Source organism: Coenobita brevimanus, chromosome 92 (genome assembly GCF_032717465.1).
Source record: "Coenobita brevimanus isolate Jiangsu-jjx chromosome 92, ASM3271746v2, whole genome shotgun sequence".
NCBI classification, from domain to species: Eukaryota; Metazoa; Arthropoda; class Malacostraca; order Decapoda; family Coenobitidae; genus Coenobita; species Coenobita brevimanus.
The window spans coordinates 22,112,888-22,140,166 of NC_137045.1; the positions used below are offsets into that span (position 1 = coordinate 22,112,888).

The 27,279-nt window shown below is 42.3% G+C and overlaps 1 protein-coding gene across 1 annotated transcript in view; it reads left to right on the plus strand.

Moving 5' to 3' along the window:
• LOC145412163 (uncharacterized) overlaps positions 1-27,279 on the plus strand; it is a 147,205-nt gene that overhangs the window by 102,901 nt on the left and 17,025 nt on the right. Inside the window, 9 exon segments of the mRNA XM_080282097.1 lie at positions 2,362-2,500; positions 3,757-3,799; positions 4,454-4,493; positions 4,543-4,548; positions 4,922-5,110; positions 7,759-7,888; positions 9,876-10,141; positions 11,138-11,319; positions 16,280-16,417. Of these exon segments, the coding sequence (XP_080138223.1) occupies positions 2,362-2,500; positions 3,757-3,799; positions 4,454-4,493; positions 4,543-4,548; positions 4,922-5,110; positions 7,759-7,888; positions 9,876-10,141; positions 11,138-11,319; positions 16,280-16,417 (1,133 nt within the window).

Genomic DNA, 27,279 nt, shown 5'->3' on the forward strand with positions numbered 1-27,279 from the left:
ATGATGATGAATGAGGTACAACAGTACGTATGAGACCTAAACTAAAATCGTTCACTACGAGATATACCTTGCGAAGTTACTGAAATAGTCCGGTGGTGATGAAATATATACTTGTATGTTGCTATTGTAGTGAAGAAAATTGTGATTTTTGCTACCCCCTTCAAACTAGAACCTCCCCCAATCTGAATAAAATTGTGTGGCGGTAACAAGAGTAAAATGGCAATATTATGGTGAGGAATGATGCGCTGGAGATGGTTCCTTAGCGTGCCACTACGAGAGGCCTCCTTTATTTGACTTTTAAACATCAGCTGACAACTTAACTACATTGGCTAACGTCAGGCGATTTGACACTTCACTGGGAAACATACCAAAGTTTGAGGGTTAAGTAAGTACCTTGATTAGCCCCTGAGGCTCGGCTGAAAACTTAACCATTTTTCTTTAACACCAGGTTTTTAAAATTCCCCCCTGGAAAACCCGTGAGATATAAAAGCTAAGCCGAATAAACTGACTAGTGGCTGCAAGACTAATGTTAAATTCGCCATCGTCCTAAAGGGAGTTAAACGGGTCTGTGAAAGATATAATTCCAAAGAGAAACACAGACTTACGATATATTAACCGGGTAACTAAGATGTGTTTTGTAAGTCACCTTTCCACGTCCTTCCTGCAACGTCCTATGTCATGTGACTCACGTGGTGGTGATGTCAGCGATGAGGCGGGAGGGGAGAGGAGAGGGTGTTATTGCTGGATCATGCCTGAGTGTGACTGAGCCACTGACTGAGAACGTGTGTGTGTGTGTGTGTGTGTGTGTGTGTGTGTGTGTGTGTGTGTGTGTGTGTCGGAGACAGACAGATAGACAGTCAGACATACAGACAGAAAGAAGTAATGCATACATACAGACAGACAGACAGATACAGACTGACAAATAGTGAAGTGTGTGTGTGTGTGTGTGTGTGTGTGTGTGTGTGTGTGTGTGTGTGTGTGTGTGTGTGTGTGTGTGTGTGTGTGTGTGTGTGTGTGTGTGTGTGTGTGTGTGTGTGTGTGTGTTCTGAGCTCGCTACACTAATCTGTGCCTTGGAATCCTACCATTTTTTTTTTTTTAACAGCAATCAACGTCCATGATCTTACAGTTCTTTAGTCACGTTCCTGCTGTGACCTTTTCAGTTCAAGGAGAGAGAGAGGGAGAGAGAGAGAGAGAGAGAATCTGTGAAGTATATAATTATAGCCTACTATTAATGTATCGTTATTTGTTGCCCTCTATAGAAAACTGCATTCCTATACGTATATCACAACTGCCTTTCATGCTGACTGGCGTATGCTGATGTGATGGCTGCTTGCTGCTGTGTATGCTGTGTTACGTATGGGTGCTTGCTGTGTCGGATGTCCTCTATTTACCCTGCATGCACTTCCTCCCTTTTGTTAAGCTTCCTGTTTCACCTGGCTGGCTTCCTCTCACTCTTCTCTTTCTTTTTTTTTTTTATTAACGTATCTAACTGCCTCATTCACCTTTCTCCTTTTTTTCCCCCACTTATGTAGCTGTCTCATCCACCTGGCTGACTTCCTCTCCCACCTTTCTGTTGTTCTCTCTCACCTGTCTAACTTCCTGTCTCACCTGTCTAACTTCCTATGTCTCCTGTCTACCTTAATATTGCCCTGTATCACTTCCTCTCACCCCTTCTAACTTTCTCTCTTACCTGTCTCACTTTCTCTTTCACCTATATTACTTCCTCTCTCACCTGTCTAACTTAATTCTCACCTAACTTCCTCTCACACCTGTGTAACTTCCTCTCTCACCTATCTCACTTCCTCTCTTACCTGTCTAACTTCCTCTCACCTGTCTAACTTCCTTTCTTACCTGTCTAACTGCCTCTTACCTGTCTAACTGCCTCTCACCTGTCTAGCTGCCTCTCTCACCAGTCTCACTTCCTCTCTCACCTGTCTAGCTTCCTCTCTTGCCTGTCTAGCTTCCACTCTCACCTGTCTAACTTCCTCTTTCACCTGTCTAGCTTCCTCTCTCACCTGTCAAACTTCCTCTTTCACCTGTCTAACTTCCTCTCTCACCTTTCTAGCTTCCTCTCACCTGTCTAACTTCCTTTCTTACCTGTCTAACTGCCTCTCACCTGTCTAGCTGCCTCTCTCACCTGTCTCACTTCCTCTCTCGCCTGGCTAACTTCCTCTCTCGTGTGTTTAGCTTCCCATCTCACCTGCCTAACTTTCTCTTTCACTTGTCCGGCCTCTCATCTGTCTCATTTCCTCTCTCACCTATCTAACTTCCTCACACCCGTCTAAATTCTTGCCCTGTCTCACTTCCCCTCTCACCTGTCTAACTCTCTCTCTCACCTGAACATATGCCGACCTGTGCAGGGGGAGGCGGCTCTGTTGTTCCTGCTGGTGGTGTACCCGGTGGTGCAGGCAGCCATCTTCCTCTTCCGCCGCGCTGGGCCCCGAGTCGCCAAGATATCCAGGGCGGTCACGGCCAGGCAGACGCAGCAGCAGCAACAGTGTGAGTTTGTACTTCTTTACACCTTCGCTACCATGACCAGTTTTTTATTTAATTCTTGCCAGACGATTATGTTCATCTTTGGAGAGACTTTGAATTGCAGGGGTTAGAGATGGACTTACTATCCGCGTCACTACTATTGTGCTATCCAAAGTGGAATAAACTCGTCGGTAGATAGCAAAAATAACGTCAGAAACACGTCCTTGGATTGAATAGGGTTAAAAACGGTGCCACGCAGTCGTTCTTCTTTTTTTTTTTCTTTTTTTTTAGCAAGATTTCACTGGTAACCCAGTTTTCTTAATCTTCCGACCTCTTCTTTGGAATTCGCTTCCTCAGAATAGAGTCGTCCCAAACTTCAACCCACAGCAGCTCAAGTCCAACCGTTATAGATTTTTTAAAATGAATGGAGGACATCTGTAGTCAGCCGCTTGGACCTTTTTATTTGTTTTTCCTTCATCTGTTCATCTGTAAAAAAAAAAAATAAAGGGGGGGTGGGGAGGCCTTTGCAGTCGCAGTCGCCGGGAGAGGGTAACAAACACGGAAAAAGTCGCTGTCAAGATCGAGTTGCTAAGGAAATTTGCCAGAAAAAATACTCGTGTTACATCGCACTTTTTCTCACCTTCCATTATTTTCCCTGTGGTCATTTGTTTCTTGAACTCATCTTCTTGATTTAAATTTCTTTTCAGTTGTTCGTTATGTCGCAGTCATCCATCTTATCATCATTCTCTTCTATGCTTTTATGTTTCTGGCACACCATATAGGCGAATGCAGTTCTCTTTTTTTATTTTTTGTTTTTCGCCTGTGTCCACTTGGTTTCAGTAATTAATAACTTCCAAGACGACGATTTTGCAAAATCATGTTAGCCAAATAGTATTAAATCATTGTTGGTTTATATACTGTACGATTAAGTATAAAAGACATTATAGCACAACTAAATCGTTTATTATAGTTATTCATTAATAACTGAATTCATACTTGAGGCTGCGCAACAATAAGTTGCACAGAGTAATTATTCTATTGCATCACTACTTTGCTCAGCCAAAAAAAAAAAAAAAAAAAAAGCTCGCAGAATGTGTGTTTAGTTGTAAAAGGCAAAAAATGTGATTGGCATATGTAAAATACCATTCAAGGAAAACTGTTTGCGGCACATATAAATAGGAGCCAGACGATTATGCCTTCCAGAAAGAAACTCTTCCTATTATAGTGAAGCGATTGAATATGTATGTTACCGTATTTAATATTACCTGTATGCATTACAGTAGAGGAAGCAGGGCTCCCACCTGAAGAAAGTATCAAGATTAAGTGTGAGAGCAGCAACAAGACTATCAACATGTAAGTTGTCACGTCATATACTTAGTTGTCATGGTTAGGAAAGGTAGTGGGTGGATGGCTACTAACAACGTGGAAGGTGTGAATTGGGAGCGAAGCGGGCATGGTGGAAGGGAGAGCAGTAAACACGTGTAGGTTGTGGAGGCTGGATAAGTGAAATACAGAAATTCGTGAAACATGTGGAGTAATGTCAGTCTGTATATCAAAGGACAGAAGAAAGCCTGCATGCATAATAGGGTCCCATCGAGAGAATGCATACAAATAGGATGGTAGTACTAGTAGTAATTGTTGTTGTGCTGCTGCTGCTGATGCATGCATACAAATAGGATGGTAGTACTAGTAGTAATTGTTGCTGTTGTGCTGCTGCTGATGATGATGATGCAATTTACGTTGTTGATGTAACCCCAGGTTCATCTGAAATGTGAACCCAGCAGATTGCAGGCTGAAGTTGCCCGTCTCCTGCAGTCCACAGTCTCCCTTTCTGGGGATATAGAGAGAACTGAGGGGCGTTTGCATAACCAGGTAGCAGGACTGCGCAGCTCTGTCAGTGCCACTGTGAGAAGGCACCTCTCTCCAGAGAGAGAGAGAGAGAGAGTCTGAGGGCAAGAGAAGGCGTAAACAGCCAAGAAGGTTGATGGATATTATGACGGTGTGAATAAAGGAAGAAGTAAAACAAATGGTGAATTATACAACTGATGGATGAAGTAAGTATGGAGACGCACGTGACAAGGGTTGCTCCCCTTTTTTTAAGTCACCGGAATTATCTCTATCCCGCAGGCATTGTAAACTTCATTAGTGTGTGTGTCATTAGGCCACTGATATGCAGTCAAGAGCCTCGAATGTTTGTATAACAGTTAAATGGGTGCATGCCGTCCTACACTGGACACTGTTTGTCGTCCTGCTTTTGTGTTTTCCTGATCTGAACCCTTCCCACCCCTTGTATTAGCGGGAAATAGGGTTATGACGGTGGTGTTAAGAAGGTTGATAAGATACGTTTAAGTGAATTGTACATATAGCTCCATTCCTGTTAACTTCATACGTGCGATATCCGGAAATTGATTCTATCATTTCTGTGCATGTGTGTGGTGCAGCAAGCCTCGACCCCTGGTGCTGCCGTGGTGGTGCCGCCTGCTAGCCTGGCTGATGGTGCTGGCCTCCATCGCTGTCTCCATCTTCTTCGTGTGGGCCTTCGCTCTTCAGTTCGGAGCTGAGAAAACGAGTCGATGGTTGTCGTCCTACATCATCACCTTTTTCGTCTCTCTCCTCGTCGTGGAGCCGCTTATGGTAAGGCTGGATTAGTAATATATAGTAAAGCAAGTTTTCCTTACTTTATTGGTGTTGTGTTTGGTGAAAGGTCAGCCGGACCCACCGGCCATAATGACAATCAGGGGAACCAAACTGGACTGGCAGCCTCCACCAAACACCACACACGAGCGAGCATAGTCCAGGGGAAGTCAAAAATATCAGTCCAGGTCACTGGCGTGCCCACCTGCACCCGTCCAGCCAAGGAGTCAGCCCAACCTCTGCCCCTAATCCCTGGCCCTCTCCCCCCCCCCCCAAACTACATGCAATAAAGTGTATACAAGAAATACGCAGCCCGCACGTCGGACTTCTCTTTTTTTCAATCACCTGATTCTGGCAATCTGTTTTCTCTCACCTCTCGGCTTCGCACGTTCCTACCTCTCCTGCAATACCCCAGTACTCATACCATGTGTCCAGCCTCCTTAACTTGTCATCCACTCGCACCTTCGTTATCCCATCCCCATCCTCTTTCCATCTAGTTGCAGGAATATGACTGCTGCCGCAGTTGTCTCTTGATGGAAGATTTTTTTTCCATCACCTCACCCTCCTTTTACATCAATCACACCTGGGAAAATATTTTAAAGAGTCAATTATCTTCTAACTGTGGGGAAGGGAAATAGTGAGCCCCACGTAAATATGGTGCTCACAGGAGATGAGCGTTTTCCTAGTACAAAAAAAATGCAGTGAAGGTAAAACAGTCATAGGTGCAGCAGAATCCAGCACAGTATCACCCTGTTAGAACTATAGGGTGTCGTTGTTGACATCTCTCTGTGTCAGACCGAGAAAGCCGTGTTCTTATTAGGCCTAGCCCACGACAGCTAAGTTTGCTAGGTGAGAACTCACGTATGAACACACTAGAAACTGTCAGTAGTCGATATTTCGTACAGCCTAACTTTCATCCCAATAATTACCCCATCCATGGTATTTACAAGCTAGCAAGCAATGTTTACTCTCAGTTCAATTTGGAAATGAGCGGCCCGGCCTGACCCGGCCCGGCCCAACCTGACCAGACCATCACAATAAGCAGAAGCTAATAACTTTACTTCTATGTGAAGTAGAGTTGAAATTATTTCTGTGTGTGATACATTCATTCAATAAATTTTGTTATCAACTAAAAGCTCACCCATAAAGGTATAGGAACCACTTGGAATCTCGAGCTTTCCAAGGGAGTGTTCGGTTCCAGTCGGTGAGCGCCTCAGTTACAAAATAAAATTTAAAAAGATTTTTTGTCATAACACTTTGTTATTTGGCATCAGCTCTAGCAATTAAGTATCGGAGATTCTTCTTATAATTTTACATTATCGTTTTTGCCATGTTTAAACGGTGAAATCACCAAGGGAAAATAGCCTATTTCTGGCATTGATCATCTCGCCAATAGCCAAGTATTTATTGTTTCAGTTTTATCGACACGGCAGGTTGGCACCAGAGGTTGTAGAATTTAGCATTGCGCATGTGATAAATGCTACGGGGCCTCTCTTTACAAAAGCACTCGTGTACTGTTGGAACCTATGTTGCTCAAACAAACCTTGATCTGTATTATCACTTTCACTTTGACGTGTGTGTGTGTGTGTGTGTGTGTGTGTGTGTGTGTGTGTGTGTGTGTGTGTGTGTGTGTGTTTCTGAGTCAGTGTGGGTGAATGTGAGATAATGTCTTTCGTTCCAGTATATTTTTCATTGTTTGGCTGCCATCATGAAGAAATATGTCAGAGGAGAATTGTGATAACATGGCGCTCGCTCGCTCGTCACGCTCTCAAAGAGCGCTCTTTACTGGTAATATGTGTGCCCCATTTCCACTCGCCGCTCATGCTCGGTTCCCGAACTCTTACCCCAGCCGATTCCGTTTCTTTACCATCACTTCATTCTATTCAGACACTCTCCTTGGACATCCCTCAGCCCAGTTCCCTAATTCAAACTTCCTTACTTCAGTGTATACAGATATCTTCACATAATATACGGGCATGCTTACACAAAAGCAGTTCTAAGTCTACCATGCATAAGACACTGAGCGCTATATTCCCCACCACAATGGCCACCATGGACCCACGCAAGCACCAACTGATATCTCTTCCTCTCACCCACTCCCGTACTCTCACCAACCCAACCCCGACACACACAAACAACCCTAGCCCATACAAACTCACTCCAGGTGCTTGTTTCACCCTTAGCTGCTGTCACAATGCAGACAAGTGACCTAACACAACCTGACACAAGCATCATTCTAATAACACTTTCTCAGAATTTGCCACATGCTGTTACTGGCATTACCATCAAACACCGGGACTCACCATCACGCCCAAGGCATTTGGTGAATACTCTTAGTCTGTCACTCAGTAGTCTGAATGAGAATGTTAACAGGACTTGTTTCTATACTCAGATCACCTCATTTAGACTAGGCATGTGCTCTCGTGACAGGGATACAACATGTTAACCCCTTCAGCCAAAAGACGTATTCTTGCTGCTACCAGACGGTATTACTAAATTTGAGACTTTTTTTTTTTCAGACTTGGATGTTTAGATATCGCATTCATCGCCTTTATACTTTCCTAAGTTGAATAACCGGGCAGCAGCAGAGAAGAAAATTAAAAAGACGCACTCGGGCTGAAGGAAGCAATCTCATCTTTTGTCTCTAGGTTGTACTGGCAGCAGTAATTAATGCCACTTGCTGCAAGAAGTCAACAGCGTCCCGAGTTGATGCTGACGACGTGGACTTTGACGAAGTACTGCCGGAGTTGGAGCAGGACGAGGAGTGGCAGCACATTGGTGAGTGATGTTGTGTTGCAGCAGGAAACAGTCAGGCAAGAAATGGGGAAAAGGAAGATGTGAGTGGAGACAGATGTTAATGCAAGAGAAAGGTACGGAATGTGAAGAGCAGGACTGCTTTTGTAAGGTAGAAATTATTGAACAAGCAGGATTTTAATAGGGAAAATATGATCATTATAACGGTAGTTTTTAATTTTAAAAAAACGAGAAATTTGAAAAAATAACACATTTTTCAACAAATAATCGGTTGGATAAGGTGCTGTTTTGCTTTAGTTGTTGGACTACTCATGATCAGCCCAGACTGATCAGAACTAAAGCATATAGACAGACAACTGATTTGAGTCGTACACATATGTCCAGTACTTGAAAAATGTTGTTGTCACAGTTGTGTGAATGCCAGAAATGTGACATAGTCTGCTATGTGATGATGTACATTATTTACAAGAGGTATTCGAGGTATTATCTGATCTGTGTCTGCATGAGCGTAGGTACATCCGGCCGGTTCCCCTGACCTTCAAAGTGATTTCTGAGTTATTTACAGGTGATTTTTTTTTCTGAGTCATGCTTTAGAGCCTACTGTTACTGTAAGATGGATGATTGTGGATCCGTTGTTTGCATTATCACTAGTCAAACTTCGCCGACAGTCCCATGGCAGCTCTATGTTCATGACCCCGGCACATAAACGATGCTCCTTCTACGACTCATGGTGAAGAGAGACATTTAGTAGGTAAGTTGCGGTGACAGAAGGTGCAAAATGTTAAAATGCTTGATTGAATTGGACAGCATTATGAAATAAGAACAAAACTGAGCAATATGAGAAGAACAGGTAGTGACTGACGATGAGGAGATATGAGTTATAAAAAGGAAATATGAGCTGGGTGGAGGAACGGAGATTTTTAAGCTGAACTGCTCTAACTGGACTTGATCTGACTTAAGATGACCTAAATTGTCCTTCACTGACCTGAATGGACTGGAGCTGACCTGAATGGATGGAATTCGGCGTCAAGAGTGTGGCTGGACCTGGAGTGATGTGAACTGGAAAAAAAAATAATAATAACACGACTGGGCCGGAATGAACGTGAAAGGTCTGAGTGGACTTTGAGTGACTTAAATGACTCTGACGACCTAACTGAACCTAAATAAACCTAAACTGACCTGACTGGGCTTAATCAAAGTTGACTGGGCTGAAATGAAAGGCTGTGAAATTACTGAATTAGAACTAGTGGCCAGAAATAGCCTGTTTGGTCACTTTTTCGAAGACAGAGAGTAGCGTTCCTTGTCATAAAAATAAATTTTTTAATGATAGACAAAAAAAAGGAAAAGAAAAAGTGGTCGCTGGTCTAAGAAAACGCCATCAGGCTTCCAGCGTTCGTGGATGTAAACACTGTATGTATCAGAAGTCAAAGGATAAACACTATTACCAAGGAAAAGATGCAGTTTTAAATTCGTTGAAGCTCAGATTTGCTTGTGCAGAAAAAACAGACACGGGAAATACTGTTTCCTGGAGGGAAAGAAAAGAAACATGGCCGACTGTAGCTTTCCTCTCGCTTTGTTTAAGAGAAACAAGCCTTGGGAAGGCTCTGCAGTTTCCTATAAAAAAATAAAAAAATAATATTCCTTCCAAGAAAGTTTCTTTTTTTCTCTCTCATTAGCAGATACAAGAGACATAAGGAGATGCACTTATCTCCCCTTGTCATTCATGCAAAAACTTTCATAATAACAAGAATGAATTCATTGTATTCTTGTGCATCTCACCACAGATCCACTCACATTTACCGGAGAAAATTGAGGATATGTTTATCTTTGTATCATGCCACAGAGCCACTCACAGTTACCAGAGGAAATCGAGTAATTGTTTGTGATTCTTGCCACAGAGCCAACACAGTAAGCAGAGGGAACGGACCGTATGTTTGTGAATCTCACCACAGAGTCACGGCCCGTTACCACAGGGATTTGATGGTGTGTTTGTCTCTAAATCTCGCCACAGAGCCACTGGACCCCGGGTGCCAGAGGAAGGTTCACGCCGTCCCTGGCAATAAGGACACTTCTCTGCTGAAGGAGCTGGGTCGACAGCTGGTGAAGGAGAGGGAGATGATGGTGGTGCTGCGAGGTGTGTTGGCGTACCTGCTCTTCCTCGCCATGTTGGTGGTCATCACGGACGGCAACAAAGACTACTCAGCCTTCCTCATGGTCAACAACTTCAGGAATGCGTTCATCAAGCAGGGCGACCGCATCTGGGACTATCAGAAAAAAGTACGTGTTCTATACTCTGTTCGCTTTAACTAGGTCTAAAACTGCCATCTCTCCACCTTGAGTGATAACCTGTAACAAAAGACAACAGTAATATGTTGCTGGTAACACAGAATTGTTACAGAGGGAATGTCGATCCGTTACCGGTATTCTTATTCTACACTTTGGTTACGGGAAATAGGCACAGATTTAATGAAAATTTCGACCAATTTGAGGTAGATATCATATGTGTAGGTGTGGAATGAGAGAAACAACTGGAGTGAAGAGGATATTAATAACTACAGTGATCACTACAGTTTTCTCAGCTTCAGGTTCATCTGTGTTTACGCAAACCCTTTAGAAAATTCAAATTAACTACACATGTACTACTGTGAAGCACCCGAATGTTCCATTCTCAGTGGTAAGAAAGGAGATTACAAGAATGTAGAACGTAATACGTTCATATTTGATACAGTATTTCGTTCACGCACGCGGTATGAGTTAACGTGATAAAACAGGTTCACCATAGATTGGATTTATTTAAGAAGTTGATAAAACAAGGTGAGCGTGAAGCAGTTTCATACCTTACCTCTGCCTGGGATACGACGGTGCGCATCCAGAAAGCATTTCTTGGTGTTAACCAAAGGGAGGCTGCGTAATGATAAGACTTAAGAACATCAAGTAGAAGAACGACGTTTTTGCGAACAGTTGCGAGAATTGTCGTGGAAATAATTGAAAAGCGTCAGTACGGTAGCTTTAATTCATGAGTATTAAGTTTTAAGCCTTAAGCACACATAAATTGTTTTAATTTATTGTTATAAGTCAAGATTAAGAGTATTTCATGTCTCAAACTCTGATATATTGCTAAGAGCGAACAACTTGGTATTTGTATATAATTATGTAATGGATTGTTAACGTGTAGATGATGCGACCCAGTTGTTACGAACTAAGACATTATTGACAATGCAATGCACAGGAATAATGTATATTCTCTCTGATGTCCAACGTGTGGTGGTTTAGGTGAAGACGACGGATGACTACTGGCGGTGGGTGAAGAAGGTGATGCTGGAGGAGCTGCGGGCACAGAGGTGGTACAACGGGGAGCCACCCTACGGTCTCAGGGGATTCTTAGACGACAAGCAGAACAGAATAATGGGCTACGCTATCCTCCGCCAAGTTCGCAATAGAAAAAAGGTTTGCAAGTAAGTATGCTATTTACATGCCCCACCAGACGTGATACGTAATATTAATATTATCAGTAAATTATTCACCATTAGAACGGGCAGATCGGAGAGCAAAAACATCTTTATTAGTTTAAAATGTTTAGCTGAAATAAAGGTTTAACAGCATCAGGAGAATTATCTGTACAACACCCGTGATGCAAAATGAGAACATTTGAGAATAAAGGCTCCTGTTTGATGATTTCAGGAACCACAGAACTGACTTGCATGTTATTCCCTAAAAGCAACCTAACACAAGCAGGCGACCAAGAACAACCAAGAAAGAGTAAAATACGGCCGAAACAGAGGACCGTCAGTGAAAGAAAACACTGACTGTAACCATTTCGTACATGACAGTCAGCTCATCTATTAGACTGAAAATAAAGGGGCGTTGAGGCCGGAGGTAAAAGGCAACCGAGTCGTTTACAGTAATGAGACTCGTTGAATTGTCAAGGATTTTTTTATTCCTAAACTTGAAAATCCAATACCGATTGACTTATCGTAAAGAGTTGGGAGAAGGTTCATACCAGAGACAGAGGAGGTAGAAAGAGAACAGGACACGCCACCTTATTACGCTACCCCTGGTTTGTCAAAATAGACTGGCCCCTCCTCCACCCCTCGAGGTAGGAGTAAACCCCTGAACATATTCCAGGCTACTTCATAACTGTGAACCACTTAACGGTGAAGTAAGTTAAACAGTAGGAAAAATACAAGTTTTTAGAGACCAGCTTAGCACACCCAAAGGTAAGTACTGTAATAAAATCGCGTAACATACAGTAGACAGTAATTTCAGGGAAATGTTCAGTGAAGGCCAAAGACACCACCATTAGGATAAAGACAAACTTGTCACCGAATCCTGATTCAGCTGAGGTCAATAACAGCAGTGGAAAGTACTGGGTAATTCAACTAGATATAATTGGAAAAGCCTTAGCGGAAATACTGTAGACAATGAGCATAACTTATATCAGTGAATTAGGTAATGCACCGACGTCCTTAGTGGAGATTAACCCTGACTGCTGCCACCCAGTGTACCCTCTGAACGGGCTAGATGAAGGGATCCCTTTCACCCGTGCCGAGGAATTACCAAGAACCCTGCCAAGTAGACTTTCTGGGCTAAAGGCTGCACATGTGAAAAATGGAGAGTCCACCTGCGAATAGGTTGTGCAGAGGGTACATCGGAGAAGGATCAGCCTGATGTAGCTTGACGTATATTAATGTACACAAGCAGTTCCATGTGAACAATGGATCACGGATTTCATGTGTCAGTTACCAACCGAATGGAAGGGGAGGCGATCTCATTCCGCCAACAAAGCCCAAACTAAATACACACCGAGGCATCCCCAGCACATAACACCAGCGCAGACCAGAAGACAGGTGCAAGGTTACGGTTTCGTTCTACTACAGGAAGTACATCAGGGCAAGAGTGAGATAAAAGCAAGGCGAGGAGGTCAGAGCAGAGTGACATGTCTGAACAAGCCACTCAGACACGCGAGCCCTGCAACAAAGGACGTTTAAGGTAAAAAAATAGGAGTCCACGGGAAACCTTTAACCATTTCCCGAACAATGGCAGCACTAAGTTATATTTAAGATATCGACACTTGGCTGTATTTAGCAGAGGTAAAACGTAACCAGATGAGGGGTTAAGAAACTCAACGATTAACCCTGTCACTGCTGAGATTTTTCACTGCTAATAAAACTTAGCCGGAGATTAACTAAAGTTACCAAGTGCGACCATATTACCGAATGAGAAAATATAATTCAAGGGAAGTTCATATTTCTGTGGCAAGACACGGATTTCCGTATAAGAACACCTCCCTCCGCTTCCTGTCCCCCCCCCCCCCGTCTTACTTTCTTCTCTCCTCTTCACACCTCCCCACCTTTTCCTGACGCATCACATGACCGTACCACTTTTCAGTGCACAATTTTAATGAGATACTAACTGCCTCTTTGGTGGATTTCATCTGGAAGTTATAAACACTGAAGAAATCTCTAAGTACCAAAGCATAATTCAGTAATAGCAGTTACCCGGATTCCATAGCAGGACTCCTATAAAGAGGTCCACTCACTTGAATCCATATAAACACAGCGATGCCACATCGCTCGAAACTTGAAATCTGCCTGTAGTTACGGATCTCGGGGGGGAGATTATCTCGACCCATTTAGCACCCATTATATTGATAGATAGACAGATAGATACTTACTGATAGACAGATATGCAGTAACGTCATAACTTATTCGAGTTTGAAATACTTTAATTTTAATGACTTTTGTAAAAAAATAAATAAACATTTTTGTTTCAAATACACGGTTTCATAGAATAGCGTGACATCTTCAGAGGATTTCCAGTTTAAGGTGGCGGCACTTAAGGATGAAAATGGAGTGTTTTTACGAGCCAGTAGTCGAAATGACCAACAATCAGGAAGATTGTGCTTAGACGAGAAATGGAAAAAAAAGTTAAGTTTCCTCTCTGATACTGCGATGAGTATTCAGTGAATTTAATGTGAATTTTGTTACTGTGAATAAAATATTAGAGCAGAAAGAAATAATGATAACATTTTTTGTTGAAATAAAATATGAATCCTGTGCTTCTTAATTATTCCACACTTCTTCTGGTATCATAAAATCATTATTCGAACTCTCTGGTGACTAGCTGCGCACATCTTTTGTAAACACACTTAACCATGGCCTCTTTATCGTCTTCTGAACGTAATAAATTCATTTATCGGACGTCAGAAGCACAGCACCAGTTTTCAGAGCCACAAAACTGGATAATAGAGCTCTCATCGCATGATCCCTGACGATCTCGGTCTGCCTTTGTTGTTAGGCAGCCCGGGGCAAATCACGCTACTGTATCAGTGTGACAATCGCTTGTGTGTGTGTGTGTGTGTGTGTGTGTGTGTGTGTGTGTGTGTGTGTGTGTGTGTGTGTGTGTGTGTGTGTGTGTGTGTGAATAAACTAAATGAACAGTTTTTATCCGATTTTAGTCAAATATGATGAAGGGTAAAATTGTTTTTAAAAACAATAGATCAAAGACCAAAAACCAAAGTGTGACCTAGGACGGTCAACCTAAAGAGTTTTTATTCTGTTTAGGCCGGACTTACTGGAACAGGTCAGGGTAATGCACGAACAAAAGGGTTCGATTTTAAGAATAATCTCTCAGAGGTCAAGGTCACAGATCAGGGTAAAATTTCAACCCGTGAGCCTGTGTGTGAACAAAATAACTAAGATATTACTAATATCGTTTAGACAAAGTTTGGTGGAAAGGTTGAGGATTAGCTAAAGAGTTGATGTACTGTGATTGAGAACAGTGAATCAAAGGTCAAGGTCACATGGCAGGGTAAACTTAAACAGATTTATTCGATTTGCAGCAACCTTAGTGAAAGGATTCAGGGTAAGGCGATAACAGAATAGCTTTTGAGAACAATCAGTCAAAGATCAAGGTCACAGAGAAAGTTGAAAAGTCAGAGTCACAGGACAAGGTCAGCTCAGACAGTCAGATCAGACTTAGACTAAACTAGATGGAAGATGAAGGGTTAGGAAAGAATGAAGTAAATAGATTTTTAAGGTTACTGTTCTAAAGTCAAGATCACAGAGGCAAGAAGTCAAATGTTCGGGCCTTAGACCAAATGATGGGCGTTGGTGCTGCACACACCGAGTGCTCCTTCGTGTTTTCGCATTTTCCACTTCCATTCTTTCACTCTGATAATCCCAATCACGCTACCCTTTTTCATGCTTCTCTCAGTTTTACTTTGCATACCGGTATGAAAATCATCCGGTCAGATAATCCTGAACCCTCGTCTCACAATTCTTGTTTCAGTAACACATCCAAGTATCCATATCTCGAGAAGCACACAATCAGTTAGGTATCTGTCGAGTTATTGACTGTTGTTTTTGTATATTTACTTCTTTGTATTTGAAGTATTAATCATGCACAGGTTTGAACATCCGTTGTCGTTTTCCTCTGCTACACTAAAACGACACATCATCTGTCAGACCTTTTGCACCACGTTGTACGCCATTGGAGAAGCAGATGGAACCCCACCAATGAGAGTTAAAAGATATTTGGTACCAATACCGGCATAAACTTCCGCAGTAGCACTGACTTTGGAGACCCTCTCTTATATATGTATTCCCTATAGTAGTTTGTGCATTTTTTTTTTTTAATTAAATCCTTTACATTTCTAAACTCTCCGTTCTTATCATTCCTGTTTTAGCATTCTGTCTTTTCCTTCCTTTTTTCTATTATCTCACCTTATGTTTGCTTTGCTGTATTTCTTACCTCCATTATGTCAATTCATCTTCATTTCCTCGCTTTCCACTCTTATATCATCCCCTTCATTCTTACAATTCCAGCCCACTGCATCATCATTTAATTCAGTTTCCTTCCTCCATCTTCCTTTCAGTTTTTATCATTGTTATTTCTTCTCATCTTCTATCCAGTGCAAGTTCATTTATCCCCTTCCATTCCTTCTCTGCTCTCATCATAATTACTTTGTACCTTATCCCTTCCTCTGTTCTTCCCTCACTCTCATTCCTTCCGTTCCATCTTCTGTCTCCCTCCCATCTTCTCCTTCTTCTCTCCGTTGCTGATCTGCCTCCTACTCTTCCTCCTATTACTCTCTCTCTCTCTCTCTCTCTCTCTTGTGACCCAACAACTCTTCTGGTCTTTCCCTATCTTTCCTTCCCTTTTCCAGTCTTTCCCTTTCCTCTTCTTCCCTCCTGTCCCCTCTTTTCCTCACTTCTTTTCTCCTTCCTCTGCTCCCCTTTCCTCATTCCTTCTCTCCTTTATTTCCCTCTCTTCTCCTCACTCCCTCTCTCCCTCCCTTCCATTACCGCTTCCTTCTCTCCCTCTCTCTTTTCACTCCTCTCCCTCCCTCTCTTCTCCTCACTCCTTCATTTTCTCCTCCTCACCCTTCTCTGCAATAACACTGTCCTCCCTCAGGCCGCCCCAGGGTATAAGGACAGAGGTTTGGTCGTGCAGTGGAGGGCGAGGACAAAGCCTGGAGGACCACCGCCACTACTGCGCCGGGTGGTTGTCACACGCGAGATTTGAAGGCGCCTGCGACCTGCCGGAGTTCAAGTATGTGCTGGGGGAAGGGGTAGGGTCCAAAGACAAATAGCCATCTTTACCCTTTCAGCTATATTACATTTTTTTTTTTCTTTCTTACTTTTTTTTATAGTTTATTCTTGTAGGAGGACCACCGTCACAGTGCACAGGCTGGTTTTCACACGCCATCTGGGGCCTGTGGCGTACAGGAGTAGTGTTAGGGAATGGGTAGGATTTATTACTGTATGTAGCACTGTAGGCACTTTTTGCTTATATATGTATTTTGCACCTCGACGTTCTCTTGCATGTTACTTATATTGTTTATTTATCGAATGGTTTACATCAAAAACGTACAAATGGATACTGAAGCGTACTACGCAGATCAAATCGTTAAGGAAGAGGTGTTACAAATTTTTTGAAGACAGAATACGACCATCAGAGCCATTTTCTAGGTGATAATGCAGGCCTCGGTGCACCTTTAACAAAGCGGTTTACTATTCCTACTACGCCCTTATATTCCCATTTGTGTAATTTTTCTATTTGTAGTACCGACATTGTTTGCCACACTGAGAAATATACTGTTCGTCTGATTTATGATAATGTTATGCCCTTTCGCCTCTTGTCAACTTCCACTGCCTGTTACCAGTAGACAGGCTGTATAGACGCAGCATAGATCATTCCACCAAGTGTTGTCTTATTTCCAGTTGTCCCGCCAGTCTCCAGTCAGACAAACGCCAAACAGTTAGATTTCCTCTGGACACATGGACACATTAACAGTTTACCAAAGTGTAGCCTTATGTATTAAGTCCCAAATTTAATAATCATTACTACTTACAGGTTACATTTTCTGCACACTTGCAAATTTGCAAGTTGCATAATCAGCTCAGCACTGTTTCTCAATATTCTTTCAGTCTTTCTGTTGTAATACTCTCCAGAGCAGTTCCACACCCGTCTTGATTTGGTGGGTTTGAGCACACGCTGTCAACAGATGACCACTGGTGACCTTTAGGAAGAGCAACCGGTGGCAAAGTGCTACATGCCGCAACAGAAGTTCTCTTAATAGACTCTTACACCTTAGCACGTCAAGGAATGGGCGCAGTATAGAACTGCATGATTAACCAACACTATTTTTTCCCCCTCTTTTTTACTTAAGCTACCTGAGACTGTTTTTTGGCTAGGTCATATTTCAAACCGAACGCATTTCCTCGGTGACCTGTTGTTTATATGCTCATCAGGATTCAGCAACACTCTGCATCCCCCCAAAGGTCATCTTCATAATGTAATGAAACATCAGGTCTTAACAATTCTTTAGTCGCGCCACATCAGCGTCGAAGAAAACACCCACTCACACTACCCAAATTCTACCGGCATAACAATATACGTGAGAGAAAGGTAAACGGGTAGATAGATTGAATGATTCATACTGTATGTGAGCAAGTCAAATTGTATTTTTCCTTCCTAACAAGTACTATGATCATAAAACTATATAAAATGGTTATAAACACATCCACATCATCACGTTCACCATTCCATGTTCACAAAATGTATATCACAATCATAAACATTAGTCATAATCATCATGTACTTGTCCATAATGTTCTTTTCATTCGATAATTTTCTCGAGCTTTTTCCTCCATAATATACCGACACGTGTCCTTCAGTAACATTGCCTCCCTATGCTAAGAACCTGGCAGTAGCTTCACGCCATTCCAAAAATAAACAGTCAGCAAACTTAAAACACACACACACACACACACACACACACACACAGCAAAAGGAATCCCTTTGGGATAAACCACTATGTGCTGTGCACAGGATCCGTGTGTAATTCACCGGGTCGGTCAGGATCACTTGATGGTCGTGATGGTCAGCTTTTACCCTCCCGGAAGGGAGCTGAGAGCTCATATAGTCCGATCTAAGGGCAAGGCTGTGACCTTCACACACGCACACACCCGTCCCCTTGCTCAAGGGGGACAGTAACCACCCACTTCGTCAGTGAAACTTTTCGCAACATGAGCGAGGCGCGAACTCCCGTCCGCCAGTTGGCAAGCGGGAACGTTACCACTGCACCAGCGAGCGGTGTGTGTGTATATATATATATATATATATATATATATATATATATATATATATATATATATATATATATATATATATATATATTGTTACGGAACAGAGAAAGATAATGTACACTTTAAGTGAGAATACTAAAAATCACTACTGTCCCGTAAAGTTCCAGGTTCAAAACAAAAGAGTTAGGTAAAATTACAAGTTAAAGTTTAATGCTCAAACTAACAACAAAACATTCAAGACTCATAAGGATAATGTAAAGGCAAAAAACAGGTTAAATATATGGTTAACTGCAAGAGCCTCTGTTAACACGAAATTAGCATGAGTAAATTTATCTAAGTCAGTCCTGATAAAATGACAATACCAGATGATATTCAGTGAATGCAAGATATATTATTACAGATACAAAATATTATTAATGAGGGCTGACACCCAAAACACGTGAATCACAAAAACCTCACTAGGCCCAAGAATCAACACCTTACGCTACACAGTACAAGAAAAAATGCAATAACAGTCATACTCAAATTACACAGCTGCTAGATGGTTGGAGACTTCCTGAGCACTCACAATAATAACAACTGTACAGGGGAGGACAGAGATGTGAACAAAATGAGGAGTAGATCTAAGTGGCAATAATGCAGAGACTGAGTTCATTATATAGGGGCCGGCAGAGCTTGATACAACTTGTAAGAAGGACGCGCAAATGAAGCCATGGAGACAAAGAGTTGACAATCCTGCTCTGAACAACAGAAAGAACGACTTACTTTACTATAAGGGTAGAAGGGGGGAGTGAGGTAGAACACGCGCGTGATCAAACATGCAGCATACTGTACGTTAGAATTACACAAAGGATGATGAAATCATAGGCTATGTAACACCTCCCCACAAAGAAAAAGAAATTTACAAAGGAAATTTCTTATTACTCTAAAACAATCTGTCTAACGTCTAGATAAGCAATCTGCAATAACATTTTCTTTCCCCTTGACATGTTGTAGGTCTAATGAATACTCCTGAAGAAGTAGATTCCATCTTGTCAATCTCTGATTTTTATCTTTAAACTTACTAAGGAATTTCAGTGGGTTATGATCGGTATAAATGACTATGGGGTCAAAACCAGAACACAAATAAAATGAAAAATGCTGTAAACCCAAAATCAAGGCCAAAAGCTCTTTCTCAATAGTTGAGTAGTTCTTTTGAGGTGGAGTGAACTTCTTACTGTAATAAGATACAGGATGTTCAATACCCGGATCATCCTCTTGCAGCAAAACAGCCCCAGCTCCTGTTTCACTTGCGTCAACAGCCATCTTAAAAGGCTTAGCAAAATTTGGAGTAGCGAGCACTGGCTGACTTAATAGGATAGCTTTAAGTTTGCTGAAAAAGGATTCACGGTTATCGGTCCAGACAGATTTAACTCCCTTTTTCAGTAGGTCTGTAAGTGGTGATACAAGAATTGAAAAGTTAAGAACAAATTTCCTGTAATAACCTACCATTCCCAAAAATCTTTGTAGCTCTTTCCTACTTTTAGGTCTGAGAAGATCACTTATAACCTGAACCTTAGCTCCTGGTGGTGCAACATGTCCATCACCAATTACGTACCCAAGGTACTGAACTTTAGCTTGACCATACTCACACTTTGATAAATTAGCTACAAGATTAGCCTGAACCAAACGCTCAAGAAATTTACTGACATGGCATAGGTGATCTTTCCAGTTGTCACTGAAGATTAATACATCATCAATATAAACAACACACCTTGCCAAACCCTCTGTTACAACATTCATGAGCTTCTGAAAAGTGGCTGGTGCATTCTTCATACCATATGGCATTACAGAACATGCAAAAGTCTTTCCTAGTGTTACAAAACATGAGATCTCCCTAGCACGTTCAGTCATAGGTACTTGCCAGTATCCCTTTAACAAATCAAACTTACTTATGTACCTAGCCTTTCCGATCTTGTCTATGCAATCTTCCACACGAGGGAGAGGGTAGGTGTCTGTTTTGGTTATCTGATTAACACGTCTATAGTCGATGCAAAGCCGCTGTGACCCACCTGGCTTAGGGACTAGAGTGACAGGAGAACTCCACTCGCTCTGACAGGGCTCAATCATCTTGTGGTCCAACAGGTAGCCAAGCTCCTTCTCGATGAGAGGAACTTTCACTGGGTTCACACGGTAAGGAGGCAGTTTAATTGGCTTTCCGTCTCCAACATCGACATCATGCATCAACACAGTGGTTCTTCCTGGAGTGGCACGGAACACTTGCGGGTACTCCTGCAGTAATGCCGAAAACTCCTGCCTTTCCTCGGGAGCTAGATGAGAAAGCTTAGTCTGAAGATCATTCATGATATCAGGATTCTTCCCCAAACTATCACTCAGGCTCATGCTGCATGGGAGAACTTCACTTGCAGACTCGGGTAGAACAGCTACAGTGCAGTCTAGGTTATTTTCGTCCCGCCTGTGACATAACTTTAGCATGTTGATGTGACAAAGTTGCTTGTTCTTTCTACGATCTGGTGTGGTGATGACATAGTTGACATCACTGAGTTTCTTCTCCACGAAATAAAGACCACTAAACTTGGCTTGAAGAGGTTGCCCATGCACTGGTAGCAGAATCAAAACCTGATCTCCTGGCTGAAAGTGGCGTAACCTAGACTTATCATACCAAGTCTTCATCTTCTCCTGAGCAGCTCCTAAATTCTCTCTCGCCAGCTGTAAAGCAGTGGACAGCCATTCTTTGAACTTCATCACATACTCCAGCAGGTTGACGTCATCTTCCTCCGACAGCCAGCATTCCTTGAGTAGCTTAAGGGGTCCTCTTACTTCATGGCCAAACAGTAGTTCAAAAGGTGAGAAGCCTAGTGATTCATTTGGAGATTCTCTTGCGGCAAATACAACGAATGGAAGACCTTTATCCCAGTCTTTCTGATGTTCCAAACAGTATTTCTTGAGCATCGATTTGAGTGTTTGATGATATCTCTCCAACGTTCCTTGGGTCTGGGGATGGTAAGCTGAAGACGTGATCTGGGTGATGCCCAACTCTTTCAGAGACTGCTTGAAAACATTTGACATGAAATTACTTCCCCGGTCAGACTGTACCTCCTTGGGCAGACCAAACTTTGTGAAGAACCCTAGCATTTCCTTAACCACGTTCTTTGCTGAGATATTTCTAAGTGGAATGGCTTCAGGATAACGAGTAGCAATATCAATCAGGGTCAACACATAAGAAAATCCTGAAGAAGTCTTAGGAAGAGGGCCCACAATATCCACCAACACACGGGTGAATGGCGCCTCAAAAGGAGGAATGGGAACTAGAGGTGCAACCTTTTCGGTCTGATTACACTTCCCCACAACTTGACAGGTGTGACAAGACTTACAATACCAGGAAACATCCCTGAAGATACCTGGCCAGTAGAAGTGTTTCAAAATGCGTGCCACAGTCTTCCTCACTCCAAGGTGTCCTGCCAAACTGGAATCATGAGCCACTCTAATGATATCCTGCCTACAAACACGAGGGATGACAAATTGATGTACAACCTCCCACTCACAGTCGGCTGATGCTGTTGGGGGTCTCCACTTCCTCATAACTACTGCTGACTTTATATAATAACAAGTAGAAGCACCAGCTGACTCTTCCTCACTGCAAGCAGAGTTAGGTAGACCTTTCAACTCAGGGTCAGCAACCTGCAACTCAACCAACTCTTGATGAGACAAATTATCAACACTACGGGGTACTGCCTCATCTGGTGAGTGGTCCAGATTAGCAAGAAAAGTGTCAGCTAGGATAACATCATCATCACCATTATCCTCTAAGTCACCAGTAACTTTAGACTTAGCCCTAGTGACAGCACATGCAGGGAACACATCAGGGATATCACAATCATGGGTCGCAGTCACTGGTTCACTAGACAGCTGAGGAGCTGGACACTTGACTTCCACCAATATCATTTCCAAGTAAGAAAGTTACACCTGACATTGGGAGTGTCTCAACCAACCCAACCATAACGGAACCATTAACAAAACCAGACTCTAAATTCACTCTGCACAGAGGGACAGAGAAGTAATTATTCCCTACACCTTGTAAGATTACAGTTTCATCAGAGGAATTAACATTAGAGCCTAGAACACTGCTCAGCATAAGGGATTGGCAAGCACCTGTATCACAATATATTTTAACTGATTTCCTGTCATTACTGTCCAGAGGACTGACAAAACCATCAGACAGGAAATTAGCACATGAACTCTTGAGAGTGTCACCCACGTTACTGCTCAAAAGAGGAGCTTCATCATGAGGATTTAATTTACCTCTCAAAGCAGGTTCAGTTAACTCAGTTAAAGAATTCTGGGAACTCTCAAGGGTGGACACTAGACCAATTGACTGAATATTTAAAGACTCCTTTTTGTTCACATCACGCTGTCTCCTGAAACATTTCTCCGTAGTATGACCAAGCTTACTACAATAAGTACATTTACTTTTCTGAAATCTAGAGGTGAAGCTGGTATTTACTTCCTGAGAAACATCATCTTTATTCTCTTTCCTGTTACCTGTACTCTGAGTAGAGGCAACGTACTTACTCTCAGCTTTCCCTTTTTCTTTAGAATATCTGTTGTGAGTGAGAACATATTCATCAACTAAAACTGCAGCATCAGACAAATTATCTATTCTCATCAAGATATAGGCTTACATCATTATTAATACACCTTTTGAAGTCCTCCTGCAAAATCATCTGCTTAAATTTGTCAAAATCAGAATCCACATTCTTAGAATTTAACCACTGCTCTAACAGATCTTCTTTGATTTTTGCATACTCAACATGGGATTGCTTATCTTGCATATAAGTTGTCCTAAATTTTACTCTATAGGCTTCAGGAACAAGCTCATAGGCCTTAAGAATCAAGCTCTTAACTACATCATAATTATCAGATTGATCCTGAGGCAAAGATGCATAAGTTACTTGAGCTTTACCGGTGAGAACAGTTTGAAGGAGCACTGGCCAATACTTTTTGGGCCAATTAAAACCTGTAGCTCTCCTCTCAAACAACTGAAAATACTTTGTTAAATCAGATTCATTAAAAGGAGGGACAAGTTTAACATTTTTAGCCACATCAAAATCATCAGAGCTAGATGATCCAGTTCCACCTTGTTACATGCGATACTCATGGTCTGCCTGAATCCTAGCTAGTTCAATTTGTGCCTGAGCCTGTGCCTGTGCCTCCTGAATACGAGCATTTGCCTGAAATTCAGCCTCCTGAATACGAGCCTGAGACTCCGCCTTCTTAGCCTGAGACTCAGCCTCCTTAGCACGAGCCTGAAACTCAGCTTCCTTAACACGAGCCTCCTGCAGAGCTAGCTGTAACTTAGCTATTTCAATCTGCGTTTGCTCATTTGGAGGAGTTACATTAAACAAGCTTTTATTAATCATGCCAACAATTTGATCTTTAGAATGATGAGAGTGAACTGCAATTTCCAATTGTTGAGCAACAAGCTTAAGTTCATTCTTTGTTCTGTTTTCTACATCACACACTGTTTGCTCATTTGACAAAAAATCTTTGGCTTCATCAAGTGTAGTAATAGTAGACATCATGAATAAATCACAGTCACAAAATATCAAGCAATATCCTTATGATAATATCCTGAATATCCTGGCGAGGTCGCCAAATTTATGTTACGGAACGGAGAAAGATAATGTACACTTTAAGTGAGAATGCTAAAAATCACTACTGTCCCGTAAAGTTCCAGGTTCAAAACAAAAGAGTTAGGTAAAATTACAAGTTAAAGTTTAATGTTCAAACTAACAACAAAACATTCAAGACTCATAAGGATAATGTAATGGCAAAAAACAGGTTAAATATATGGTTAACTGCAATAGCCTTTATTAACACGAAATTAGCATGAGTAAATTTATCTAAGTCAGCCCTGATAAAATGACAATACCAGATAATATTCAGTGAATGCAAGATGTATTATTACAGATACAAAATATTATTAATAAGGACTGACACCCAAAACATGTGAATCACAAAAACCTCACTAGGCCCAAGAATCAACACCTTACGCTACACAGTACAAGAAAAAATGCAATAACAGTTATACTCAAATTACACAGCTGCTAGATGGTTGGAGACTTCCTGAGCACTCACAATAATAACAACTGTACAGGGGAGGACAGAGATGTGAACAAAATGAGGAGTAGATCTAAGTGGCAATAATGCAGAGACTGAGCTCATTATATAGGGGCCGGCAGAGCTTGATACAACTTGTAAGAAGGACGCGCAAATGAAGCCATGGGGACAAAGAGTTGACAATCCTGCTCTGAACAACAGAAAGAACGACTTACTTTACTATAAGGGTAGAAGGGGGGAGTGAGGTAGAACACGCGCATGATCAAACATGCAGCATACTGTACGTTAGAATTACACAAAGGATGATGAAATCATAGGCTATGTAACAATATATATATATATATATATATAAGTAGATCCTCGGTCCTCGAACACAATCCGTTCTGGAAGGCTGTTCCAGGACCGAATTGGTCGAGGACTGAACTAATTTTCCCCATAAGAAATAATGTAAATCATTTTAATCCGTTCCAAGACCCCAGATGCTTACCTATTTAAGTTTCAGCACTGGTACCAGTGCTTTCCTTTACAAGGTGACTGTATTTTTCTCTTGCCTTTTCACAAATTATATACTCACTAACACTGTCTCCTGCTAACTGTTTCTCATTGATGAAGATAAGCAATAATTTTTCCACTTCTTCAATTATTTTCCGCACTACTTTCCTCTTTTCACTGCCAGTAGCCGTACTGGATGAACTTGCTTCCTTTGGAGCCATTATTAGGGGCTAATACTGCACTGAATCAAGAAAAATGTGAAGCACAGCAGGACGACCACGTTGACGAACAACAAAGGTGGACACGTGACTGTCGGTCGGCCAGCTTCCCTTCGTTTGGCTATGTTCAGGTTGGTCGAGGTCCGATTTGTTCAACATGTGAGACGTTCGAGGACCGAGGTTCCACTGTATATATATATATATATATATAGGATTGTGGAAAGTGTTAAGAATATATGGAATAGATGGGAAGTTGTTGAATGCTGCGAAGAGTATGTACGATGGTGCAAAGGCTGCAGTGCGTGTGGATGGTGAACTAAGTGAATTTTTCTCTTTGAAAGTTGGGTTGAAACAGGGATGTGTCATGTCTCCATGGTTATTCAATCTGTACATGGATGGGGTAATAAAAGAGGTACAAGGTAGGGTAGTGGATGTTGGAGTGGCCCTGGTGAGAGAGGATAGTGTTTGGAAACTCCCTGTACTGTTGTTTGCAGATGATACCGTGTTGTTGAGTGAAGACGAAGGAGAGCTGCAAGGCTTGGTGGATGAGTTTGAGAGAGTGTGTAGGAAACGGAATCTAAAGGTGAATGTAGGGAAGAGTAAAGTGATGGTCTTTGAGAGAGGTGAAGTCAGTGAATGTACAGCAAGGTTGGATGGTGAGGAATTGGAAAATGTGAGTACGTTTAAGTACTTGGGTAGTGTGATGAGTAAGGATGGAGGTTTGGAGGGTGAAGTGCTTGAAAGGGTACAGCAGGGAAGAAAGGTTGCTGGTTCTTTGAAAGCAGTGATAAGAAACAGGGAAGTGAGCATGGAAGTGAAAAAGTTACTACATGACAGTATTGTGATACCAACTCTAACGTACGGAAGTGAAGCGTGGACGTTGTTGGAAGGACACAAGTCAAGAGTGAGAGCCGTGGAAATGAGTTATTTAAGAGGAGCCTGTGGAGTCACATGGAGAGACAGGCTGACGAATGAGGATATAAAGGAGCGTTGTGGTGTTGATGTGGATGTGATAGGAAGCGTTATGAGGAACACACTGAGGTGGTTTGGCCATGTGGAGAGGATGGAGGGTGAAAGACTGACGAAGAGAGTGTATGTGAGTGAGGTGGAGGGGGAAAGAGGGAGGGGGAGGCCGAGGATGAGATGGAGAGATGGGGTGGAGAGGTATATGAGAGAGGGGGGTGTGAGTTGGGAGCAGGGGAGTGAAATGGCGGGGGACAGGGCGACTTGGAAGCGATTTGTTTGTGGCCACCCCAAACGGGATTGAGGCGTCTGGCAATAGATAGATAGATAGATAGATAGATATATATATATGGAGTCACTGTGGTACAGTGGTAAAGTGTGCATTTTTGTACACTGAAGAACGAGGATTCGTGCCCCGCCAGGGTAATAAAGTTTGGGAGCGTTCTTCTGGCCACGTACTGCTTTGGCGGACACAAGGGGTGCTATGGTTGAACCAGTGTCGCATACTGAAGTAGGCCTATGCTTGCACCCAGTCAGCTTGTGCGGGCCGATTACACTTGGTTCACAGACTACACACACATCCAAAGCCACTCCAACACAACAATTACACTTACAAGCACTTCTCACCCTACATACAATCTCTACTAGACAGCCTAAGCCACTTGGTAGAGATACATTGGCTGTATCATCCCCACTTCAGTAGGGATAGGCCGGTCCTGCAGTGGACACTCAGACAGCTGATGAGATGAGAGATAAGATGATTTTATATATATATATATATATATATATATATATATATACAGTAATCCCTCTAATATCTGAACGCCCAATATCCGAACATCCCCACTAACTGGACATAATCGTCCCGGGATCCAATATTCCCAAAATGGTCCGAATTCCACAAAAAAATCGAAAAAAAAAAACGAATTTTTCCCGCCCGTAATTTGAACTTGGCACGCGCGGCGCGGGACAGCTTTGTTGTGGCGCATCATTCCTCCGATGTCCGATAGAGCACCGCTGCATCCTCCCC